General features: G+C 42.3%; 2 protein-coding genes across 2 annotated transcripts in view; both read right to left on the reverse strand.

Annotated features, from left to right (window-relative positions):
• Positions 1–101: 101 nt before the first annotated feature.
• On the reverse strand, positions 102–6,182 carry LOC104951631 (6-phosphofructo-2-kinase/fructose-2,6-bisphosphatase 1-like). The gene is made up of 7 exons (XM_010778340.1): positions 6,159–6,182; positions 5,213–5,359; positions 4,738–4,842; positions 3,794–3,923; positions 3,508–3,570; positions 3,344–3,408; positions 102–2,944 (listed from the first exon to the last, which is right to left on the reverse strand). Exons 1-7 carry the CDS (start codon positions 6,180–6,182, stop codon positions 2,885–2,887), a joined length of 594 nt encoding a protein of 197 aa, XP_010776642.1. The 3' UTR covers positions 102–2,884.
• Positions 6,183–7,385: 1,203 nt separating this feature from the next.
• The window catches only part of siah1 (siah E3 ubiquitin protein ligase 1), an 8,612-nt gene continuing 4,270 nt past the window's right edge, over positions 7,386–11,727 (reverse strand). Inside the window, exons 3-4 of the mRNA XM_010778245.1 lie at positions 10,391–10,687; positions 7,386–9,400 (exon numbers count right to left, since the gene is read on the reverse strand). Of these exons, the coding sequence (XP_010776547.1) occupies positions 9,029–9,400; positions 10,391–10,687 (669 nt within the window). The 3' untranslated portion in view covers positions 7,386–9,028. The remainder of the gene's footprint in view (positions 9,401–10,390; positions 10,688–11,727) is intronic.

An 11,727-nucleotide genomic window follows, 5' to 3' on the forward strand; every position in this document is an offset into this window, starting at 1 on the left:
GTGTGCCTTGGCAGTCCTCTGTTTCCCCGTCTACACTATGTGCTAAGCTAAGCTAGCTGTTTCCTTGACTTCATATTTGGTGCCCAGATGTGCGAGTGTTATCTGTCCTTTAACTCTCAGCAAGAAAGTGTTTAGTTATAATGTTGAACTACTTAAACACATTTATCTTTAAAGTATTATTTTGCATTGTTACCAAACAGCACGGTGAGCCCCTACTTCCTGTTTGCACCACTGTGTGTTAAACTGCTGCTTACCAGTCGTTTGGTTTCTCATATGATGTACCTCTGTGAATGTGGAGACACCATGAAGTGGTTTAGATGGACAGGAAGAGGTGAAAGGGTGATTTAAAGTTGGCTGAGTATTTGTCCGCTAACCAAGATGTGTTGTGTGATTTCAGCTCCATGAACAGGACCCTCAGAGCTGGAGTCTGCAGTACCAAGAGGCTCACAGCTCCAGCTCCACGCAGCCCAGCTCCACACAGCCCAGCACCAGCAGCCAGAGATAACTTCTATAGTATTACCTTTTTAATTTATTTATTTTGAATGATGGTGCTGAAAGACAGAACTGCATCTGTGTCACCATATTTTTTGTTTGCAGTTTTGCAACGCCTTGGAGTCCGTTTAAACTCAACAGTCAAATCCATTCCGAGTTCTATTTAATATTTTATATATTTGTATATTCATACGTCACCTTTGTAGGCTGTTGAGTTTCAATTTCATTTTCAAATAGGATCACATTTAACATCACACACAATATTCAGGCTTTTATTGCCTGTACTTTGAAAAGGTACCAGTTATTTGTTCACGCTCAGAAAATAAAAGATTTTGTGTTTGATCAATGATTGCATTTATTTGGACTTTTCATTCATTTTTCTCACATACGCTCATGGCTGTTAGACAAGACGACGTGTAACTCTTCGACATCGCAGCTACCTATTACAGAGCTCAGGACACACACGGGCACAATTGCACAACAATGGACGATAAGAGCAGTTTGAAAAAGCGGTGACGTGGATACAGTTTCCCTGAACAAAGCACACACGTACAGATGTGACATTGAATCTGCTACAAACTGAACATGGGTTTTAAAAAGGGATCACTTTTAAATCCTAGATTTCTGACTAAGACACTTTTCACATTGTGTTGAAATAAGTACATGCATTTATTTACACTTTATTTCATGTGGTGGCATTTAAATAAAACAAAGGCCCCTGAGAAGATTGTATTTTCTATTGGTCCTCCAGGTGACAGAAATGAGCTCAAATCCGGAGGCCTGTATCACAGAGCTTACCGTTAGTTAGCTGGTTATGTTTAAAGGCCTTCTATTCTGCTCATCAGTATGTAGCGTCTCTACTGGGACATGTCTCATGCTTTAATGTTCAAAAAGCTCTTTATTTCTCTCATGCTGTCTGTGCTGCAGCACCTCTTTTCACCCTCTGTCTGAAACCAGAGCCCAGTCTGCTCTGATTGGTTAGCTAGCCGGCTCTGTTGTGATTGGTCAACCTCTTAGAGATGTCCCGCCCCTTAACCTAATCACATACAATGTGTTTGAGCGCTAACCACTAGTATATTTAAATATATTTAACGTGCTTTGTGATACAGGCCGCCAGAACTTGACCTTAGGTCCATGTAAACCAATTTAAAAACACTATATTGCACCAGAGTCCCTCATGTATCTTAATAAAATGACCAATGTCAGTTATAAACAGCACACACACACTGTGCCTCTGCCTCCAGTGTGTGTGTGTCCAGTGAGGGTGCATAGCATAATCATATTTAACTCATGTGAGGCACATCACGGTATTTGGGCAGTTAAAGTGCCAAATGTCCCTTTAAATGATCATATTAAAACCAGAACACCGTGACAAATGATCTTTCCACTGTCGCACGAACACCACGCCCTGGTTATAATTACCAGTGGGATCTGCACCTTTTGTTGATTTAGACAGGATACGAAATGACTCCGATGAACAAGCCAATCCTAGTTTAAGGAATAGTTTGGACTTGTTCACTTTCTTGCCAAGAGTTCGTTGAGATGACGACACCCCTCTTATTTCTGTATGTTAGATATGAGGCTCGGCCAGCAGGCATACAAATAAGGTTAACATGACCATAAGGATACACAGCATTTAATTTGTGTGTCAATAAATGTGATACAATCTCCCTAATCACAAACTGAAACTGAATACTAATATCCTTGCTGTGAGATTGCCAGGCTTTGTGATAACCTTGCTAAGTGTTTCCTTGGCTTCAGATTTAGTGCACAGATATGAGAGTGGTATATCTCCTTTAACTCCCAGCAAGAAAGTGAATACGTTAATTTATCAAAATGTTGAACTACTTCCACATATTTCTCTTTAAAGTATTATTTTACATTGTTACCAAACCCCCTACTTCCTGTTTGCACCACTGTGTGTTAAAAGAACTGCTGCTTTCCAGTCGTTTGGATTCTCATATGATGTACCTCTGTGAGACACATGATAACACGATGTGAAGTGGTCGGATGGACATGAAGAGGTGACTGGGCGATTTAAAGTTTCCTGATGTATTATTACAAGTAGGGAGGAGGAAATGCGAAATGAGGGACACAGACATGCATGTTCACGAATATCCAAACAGAGATCCTGGTCACCTGACCCGCAGTAGTTCACTTTCACAGTAAAGGAAGTCTCCTCTTCTTCATACCAGACGTCTGGAACCTGCATTATAAAAGGCTTTACAATGGAAATAGGCTGCCATCGGAGAAATGTGTCATTTCATATGTCACAATGATTTTACATTTCACAACAATTACCCGGGTAACAATGAACACTAGTATTACTTAAATTAAAGGCCACTTTCCATTAAGGTGGATGGAAATTAAACCAGTTCCCCCGTGTCGTCCTCTAGATGTGATCCGGGACCGTCTCCAAAGCCTCCGCCGGCTCTCTGTCCACATCCACGTTCTGCAACAAGAGACGAGACACAGCGTTAGGGAAGCTTCTGTGAAAGCATAGCATTGCAAGCTAACGATAACTTCATTAGTTGAAATTAACCAAAGGGAGAAAACTAGTTTGAATTGATCACATTTGTACCAAATATAGTGTTTGGGCACACATTGGTTGATAAGCTTGAATCAGACCTGTGGACTGACTATTAGCACTAACACATTTATTATCTTAATACATGTTCTAATGTATCAAGAAGTGTGATCGTAGGGACAGGATAACATTTTAAACCCAGGAAAAGAAATTACTGTGAAATCTCACTTCATTATCTAATATTACTGCAACTACTTACATTTTCATTATCTTTGAGTAATCTACCTGTCCCTCTAGTCTACAAGTTTGTGAAAAATGAATTACCACTGGTTTGTCTCTGTGTGTGTTGACAGCTTCAACGTTTAGAAAAACAGACTCCACTTTACAACCTGAGAGCAAAAGACAAACATCGACAAAGAGAGGCGGGGTCATTAAGGAGTTTATACATCGTGGTTGTGAATGTGTGAGGAAATAATTGAGAGACTGACCGTAGGCGACAGGTGTGAGTTTGAGCACCGTGTGCAGAGGACACTTCAGGTAGGGCAGCTCGTCTGACACACAGGGAGAAACGACAGTTACATCTCTATACAGATACAGTAGTATGAAATACATATACCCATATCATGTAATCAACAGCATGAAAGTCTGTCTAGTCTTTCTATCTTTCTTGCTGTTAAGAAGTGGATTCATGACCACTTGGACGTTTGTCAGGTGTACCAGGACATACCTGAAACTATAAATATTTGTTTGATAATTTTTCACATCACTACTCACGAGCAGTCTTGTTGAGGAAGTAGGCGAGCAGACATCTCATGACGGCCTGGTGACAGATGACCAGAACGTTCTCCTGCCGCTCCAGCTCCATGATGACCGGCTCCAGACGCTGCACCAGGTCCTCGTACGACTGACACACACACAGAGAGAGAGAGAGAGAGAGAGAGAGAGAGAGAGAGAGAGAGAGAGATGTCAAAACTGTCCACACAAAGTCAGTTAAACTCAAACTGTGGTGCCAACACAAAAACACTGTTAGAACAGAAAATAAGTGTTGAAATAATTATCATTAGTCTTTAGACAGAATTAGATGTTTGCAGGTTTTGAACATGAGAAGTAAACGTGTTTGTTTGTATTCTATTTACTAGGATGTTTTGATATGTATGACTTCAAACTTTCTATCATAAAAGATACCAAAAACACATTTTAATAGTCAAACTATCGGTTAAGACAATCATCAAGTTAAAATGCATTTACTGGTTCCATATTTTCAAAACTTACCCTGTTTTTTGTTATTGTTTAATGAATATCTTTGAGTTTTGGAGGGTTTTTCACCAATTGAAATACTTATACGCATATTTTTCCTTTTAATTTCATCCTAAATGAATCGATTCTTTATATCGTGTCTCAATGAAATAGAAAAACTAAATTCTCCTTCAGATTTTGTCGTCCAATGTTTTGTCTCATCCTTGAGAACATTCTCCTGTAATAATGAAGCCTCTTGTGTTTTAACTCGTCAGCAGAGACTCCTGAGGGCATCACTCATTTGCACACCGCAGTCATGGTGATAACACAACAAACATTCAATCACCAGGACTTCAGAGGCGGGAACATACTGGAGCATAGTTTGAGCTGCAGCTGGAACATGAGTTACAATCACACATATAGAACTACAACAAGGACAACATTCAGACCCTTGTCTAGTTCATCAAACCCTCCGTCCTCACCTCTCCTTTAGGGTAGCGGTAGCGGTACTTGTCTTGGTCCCTCAGTGCAAACTCCTCTGGGTAATGCTCCTGAATCTCTTCATACGTCATGTCCTCACACACACCCTGAGGCACAACACAGGAACAAATCACTTCATGTGGCAGTGGGGTGTTGTTCGAGCGATGGGGGTGGCTGGTTTGAGCAGAGTCTCTCACACACACGTTAAAAATAAAACACACACTTAACTCATTTTCTCACCCCTTCATACTCAAACAAGGAGACAGTGGATACATGTTTGCAAAATGATACAAACTATGAACAAAAGAGTACATGCTGTGGACATTTAATATAAAAACATTCTTATAACACAACTCGTCTTTTTTAACTGTCCTTAAGTGCACGTTTGTTTGTGGAGATTATTCTGCTGAACGAAACTTGGAAGTATCATAAACGTTTGTGTACCCAAAATGAATGCAAAATCACAAAGAAACTCACAGCGTCTATCTCGTTGAGGGCCTTCCACTGCTCGTACGGGACCCCCAGAGCCTCGGCGGTCTGGATGGTCCTCTTCATGTGACTCGTCCACACCTTCAGGTCGCTGATGCACTGACCGTGCATGTAGGTCCCCAGAGCGCTGGCAAACTGACGCACAGAGGACAGGCGTGACAAACAGGAAGTATACATATCATATTCTATTTACATGTATATAGACTTTTTGGTACCACTTTACAATAAGACTTTGTAATTCATTTATTAATTAGGTTGTGAACACTTTATAAATCATTAATAAGCTTTTATAAGACATGAGATAAACAGGGCAACTGTGACCGGTTGCTTGCCAAATAGTGAGCCCACATGTATCTGTACTGCTAAGTTAGCAGTACAGATACATGTGGGCTCACTATTTGGCAAGCAACCGGTCACAGTTGCCCTGTTTATCTCATGTCTTATAAAAGCTTATTAATGATTTATANTGTTCTGACCTGACCTCCAACAGAGTAATGAGGTTAAAAACATAGTGTCGCTGATGAATTCTAACATATTGTGTATTTTAATCAGACTTTTCCCACACTGTTGGTACAGAAGGGCTCCCGTTCCTACGCTTGAAATTCCTGCAAAATGGTGCGCTGGATGGATTTAGACTTAGAATTTAGTTTGTTAAAGACTTACGGGCAAACTTGGAACACAGCTGAGCTTCATCGTAATGTTCAAACGCAAGCCTCCAACAATCCAACATATATAATACAATAAAAAGTAGTGCAAAAAGACTACCCTTATAAAGGATTCATAAAGGTTTATAACGAGGTTATTAATTAGGTTGTAAACACTTTATTAATCATTAAGAACCATTTATAAACCAGTTCTAACATAGTTTTCGTACATCAACACAGGCTCACTATTTGGCAAGATGACTAAGCCTTATATTGGCTACCTAGCTTACTTCGTGTTCTTCGTCAGCCAGCATCCTTGAACTCAGTAAACAACAGATACTGTTGTTCACTGAGTTGAATCTCCCCCCTTCCATCTTGATGTTTCTTGGTATCTCTTTATGACCATTTATTTACGAGTTACTAAAATTAATAACTGCCAAAAGAGAGCCTTATTGTAAAGTGTGAGACACATTCCCATTTATTAATGAGTTACTACCCTTTATAATAAGGCTTAGCAGTACAGATACATGTGGGCTCACTATTTGGCAAGCAACCGGTCACAGTTGCCCTATTTATCTCATGTCTTATAAAAGCTTATTAATGATCTGAGACTGCCAAGGCACACNGATGGATTATCTCGGCAAAGGAGAAGTGCTCACTATCACAGATTTTTTCAGATTTGGGAACAATAATTGAGAGAAATGGTTATTTTGTGTATGTAGAAAACGTTTTAGATCTTTGAGTTCATCTCATGAAAAATGGGAGCAAAAACAAAAGTGTTGCATTTATATTTTTGTTCAGTGTATATTAATCTGTCAGGAACTTTTATAATTCAAAAATGGTTTAGCTTCAATTTAGTTGTCAATCACAAAGAAAGATAGGCTTGAATTAAGAGTCCTTTTTTTTAAATTTCACCTTATAAAATTAAGTTTTTTTTTCCTATCAATGGAATTAATTGTTTCAGCTGTAATCAATTCAAAATCAAACAGTGTGGAGGTGTTAATTTGACCTAGGTAAGAGAGTGTGTGGTTCAAAAGGAACAGCCTTGAAATATCACACACACACACACACACACACACACACACACACACACACACACACACACACACACACACACACACACACCCTTGGGAAAGAAAAAAAAACATTGCTTTGGATTAATCCTGTCATGTAGGTCCCACTCGCTGAAATGTGCAATCTCCCTGAAGTGTATTATTGTATTGTGCATTATCTCAACCTTTCACAGACTTCTATACAATCCTCTTACAACAGGTAGTCTACAGTAGGGACATGTAGGTGTCATAGCAGCAACACACATTTTAAAAGAACTTCTGCATGGCCTTACATTTTCAGAACTGGCATTTGTTGCATAGAATTGTATTTATTTTTTTAAACTAGATTTTTTTCTTGTTACCTTAACCAGCCGTAGAATGTGAACCGCTATACGACAACAACATATGCAGCCATACATATGAACTGAGGCTTGCGATAAAAAGAAAATAAAGAAAGTCACCAGGTATGAAAAAGATAGATTTATTTAATGACAAATTAAAACAGAAAAAAGTCAGGGAGTTGATGGGGAGCAGCGACATTACTGAGACTCCACATGAGGAGAAAGGGAGATGATTGGCTTGACTTCCCTCCCTCAGACATAAGAAGAAAAAGAAAAGACTTACCACACAAACAAGAGGACGGAGAGACAAATAGATGAGGAAAAAACAATCCAACTCGGTTGCGGGGGTGTGGTGGGGGGGCACAAACCGTCAGAAGAACAACACAACTTGCTTTTTAACTACAAACACTGAAGTTTAGCCACAAGTTTTACAACTGCCTTTAAATTTTTCTTTTTTAAAAGTCGTTACAAAAAATGATAATTATGATAATCCCCATTTAATAATAACAATAGCAACATTGTAACGATAGAAACTGTCCCTCGTTCCTGGTTGGGTGTTCAGTCATCAGTGGTTGAGGCAGAGGAGAAATGAAAGAGCGAGAAGGGAGAGAGAGAGCAGGCGTTTTGCCACATGTCCATCTCGCACACACACACACAACACACACAACACACACATACACATACATACATATCAGGAGTTCTTCTCTCCTCTCTTACAAAAAAAAGACAACTAAAATAATTAAAAAGAAACAACAGACTCCAAAAATAAACCCCAAAAGAAAACTGACTCAACTGAAATGTTTTTCTTTCCTTGTTCTGAAAAAAAAAAAGGACCCCTCCAATCCTCGGTCAAAATGCTCCAACACGCGATCAACTCATCCACAGCAGCCTGTAATGCAGGGTGTGTTTTCCTCTTTTACCCGTCCGCTCCCATGAAGTATTATTTTCTTTTATAATCCAGGGCCGGTGTAGCTGCGGGGCTTTCCTAAATCCATACCATGTGAGAGCGGGAGGAATAACTAGCAACGACGGCGATCTACTATTTAAAGAGCGTCACAATCTTCAGCCTCGGGTGGAGCGGGTGACGGATGATCTGTGGAGCGTCTGCAGTCCGGCACATAACTGGGTAGCTATGGGTGCTACAGCCGTCCAATCACAGGTGGAGATAAACATCCCAAATCTGCGATATCCCGGGCGCTAATAGATGAAGACACGGGTGTGGAGCGTTTAATCCAAGAGGGAGTTTGAATACAAACAGCGGGGGGGGGGTGTTAGACCGTACTGACCGGGAGTCCGTGTTGTGATATAGCTTGAGCCTTCCTCAGTGTGAATCCGCCACGGCACGTTCCGGAGCGTCTCTGAGAGAAGGGCGGGGCTGTAGTGTGTAAAATGTCAGAGGATAACGGAGGGGAAGTAGACAGCGACTAACGCGGTGTTTGACTGAACAGCTCGTCAGTTTGTGTGTGGTGACCGAGAGAGGGCGGGACCTGCATGTGCGTGCATGCGTCTCACATATATATGTTTAGAAGTCCATCACTACACAGTTTTTTTTCCTCGTGTTGATGCATTCCTCCATTCCTCCATCCATCCATCCCCACCCCTTGGCTGCCCGATCAGACAGTCCAGTTCCACGTCTCAAGGGGTGAGACAGAGAAAGGGGGTGGGAGGAGACGCTGTGAAGTCACAACGAATTTGACCCCCCCTTAAAAAAATGCCCCCCGGACAATCTGTAACTTTTTGACCCTCTTTTTTTCTGCAAAGTTTTTCTTAGCACATGGAGATGGTGACGTTGATCCCCAGGTTGCCGTTCTCTGCGAACAGCTGTGCGATGGACGTGTCGAACACCAGGCAGTCGCTGTTCATGATGGCCGTGGCGATGCCCTCGTGGATGGAGCGCGGCGTGGCCTCCCAGGTGAGGCGGCGCCGGTGCCCGTTGAGCTCCAGCCGGTAGGCGAAGTTCTCCGCCTGCTTGCGGGTCCCGATGAGCTGCACGATGGCGAAGAACTGCTGGTGGCCGTCGTACTTCTCCTGCTTCTCCAGCACCAGCATGAAGTGGAAGCCGAAGCAGGACTGCATCATCACCCAGTCCACGGCGCCCGGCAGGTTGATGTCCGTGGCCAGGAACACTATGTCCTCCCCCTGAAGGACACACGCAAAAACAGGGTTCAGTCATCGTGTCCCAACGCTACAATACTGTCTCTAAACCTCAGAGCTGTTTGAGAATAACTCTGTAAACCATTGTTAGGAAAAGTGCTGTATGAAAAAGTGTATCATCTTCATCTACTTTCACATGGAAACCAACAATGCTTATTTTTTACATTAGACTGATTATTTTCCCGAATTCACTGGAACAATATTAAATAAGAGCAGACATTAAAGTAGTTCTTTATCACACTCTCCATGTATTATCCCAGTGTGCTGGTAGATTTAGTGATGTCATAGGGGTGAGTGTGATTGAAAAGGCCAACTGGTTTGGTGTCTTTTATTTAAAAAGGGGAACAAATTAATGACGTGTTTGAAACGCATTGAGAAATAAAAAAAGAGGACAACATCAAAGCAGCAGGGGGGAGTCACTCCGAGTGAGAGCCTACATTTCTAACAATGCTCTAGCTTGGAGGAATACATTAGTAGCTACCAAAGGAGGGATGACAGAGGGATGACATCATCAGCAGGGTTATTTTCTCTCCAGACCGAGAGAAGACTGTCAAATAAACTGACTTTGATATCAATTACGAGTGCCCTTTTGACTTGAAATTAAATTCACACTGATGCTTCCTCATTTTTGGGAGTTAGTGCCAGATTGAAATAAAGGAGCAGACTGAGCTCTTACAACTAAGGAATTGCAAACAATATTAGAAGATTTTCGTAGAGCCGGAGTTTGGCTAGTGATAAAAGCTAACTAGAAATGATAGCTATAATGATCAAATCCTCCACAGTTTAATTTGGACACCTGTATTGATGATTGACATTTACTAAGGAGTAACCTCGAACAAGTCACTCTTTCATTGTGTTGTGAAGCAAATATCCCCTTTGACTAATTTGTTAAAGGTCTCATCTTTGCTTTGACAAACGTCACCGTGCACCTTCATGACTCTCAGTGAGTAAAAGAAGCTGAATGAGAAGTCTGACCTGCAGCGTGGTGATGGACTTGTGCTGGTGCATCAGGTGGGGCATGACAGCGTCCAGGGAGCCCTGCCACTTGCAGGAGGCCCCGGGGCAGGGGCAGGAGTACGGCCGGAACTCGCAGAGCTCTTCGTGCTCCGTCTTGTCCGTGTGGGGCAGGGTGACCTCGCAGCCCGACGAGGCGTACTTGCAGGGGAAGAGGACCGAGTTGGCCACCTTCTCCATGGCCAGGTTCCTGATGGAGCCCAGGGGCCCCCGGCAGGTGGGGCAGCAGGTGAGCTTGGGCCGGCAGTTCGAGCATACCTGGGAAGCAAAATGTAAATCAAGTGAGTTTCTTCAGCCACAAGTTAGGAGTGGATTGTCAAATGTCAAGCAGCCAAGATTTGTTTGCATAGTCTCGCTCATTTTTGATGGACTCGGGCTGGCTAAATATACAATTCTTAATTTGCTATACCTTTTGAAGTACTGACCTTTGAGTCTGTGTCATAGAACACGTTCTTTTAAAACGACACTGAAGGTGAAGAGTCTGGGAAATACAGTCTGCTGAATCAATCCACACATTTGGCAGCCATGATGAACTGTTAAAGGTCCCATGTCATGCTTTTCTGGTTATTACCCGTCCCCCTGTGTGTTATGAAGGTTTTTCTGCATGTAAACGGTCTGCAGAGTCAAAACCCTCAAAGTACACCCTGTAGGGAGTAAAACTCTAACACAGAAAATACCTCCCCAAAACGCCTCGTTGGAGATACGTCACTGTCCATTTGATTCTTCCGGGTACGCATGATGTCAACCGTACCCGGATCGAAATGGACCAATCGGTGGAGCCGTTACGTTACGTCACGTCCGGGAGCCGTTACGTTAAGCCCCCGCTGATTGGTCCAAATTGACCAATCCACGGACTTCCTCACACACACACTCAGTGCAGGCAGCTCTGCTGATTTCTCCTCCCTGGCTGCAGGCTGATAACAGACAGTTGGGATCGCGGCGAAATTCTCTCTGCAGACCCATTCTCACAGAGTTTATCAACCTTTTGCTTACTCAATATCAAGCCACACTTATTGTTTTTACTTCGGCTGTGACTTTGTGTGTGCTCAGGCTGTGTTTCGCTGTGTATCGCTAAACAAGGAAACAACACCTCCACGGAGCTCAGCGCGATTCTCAACGTCCCGACCAATCAGAGCACACTGTGCTGACAGGGAGGGTGGGGGCTGGAGCTATTGGAGCTACAACCAGCCGTTAAAGGCAGAGTGAAATTCAGTGAATACACAGTTTACAGAGATGCTGTATGAGAAACCAATGTGAGTTTGGAAAATTGCACAATATAAATCTATTCTAGTAGACCT

Source organism: Notothenia coriiceps, unplaced genomic scaffold (genome assembly GCF_000735185.1).
Source record: "Notothenia coriiceps isolate Sejong01 unplaced genomic scaffold, NC01 NC01_scaffold00019000, whole genome shotgun sequence".
Classification (NCBI taxonomy): Eukaryota; Metazoa; Chordata; class Actinopteri; order Perciformes; family Nototheniidae; genus Notothenia; species Notothenia coriiceps.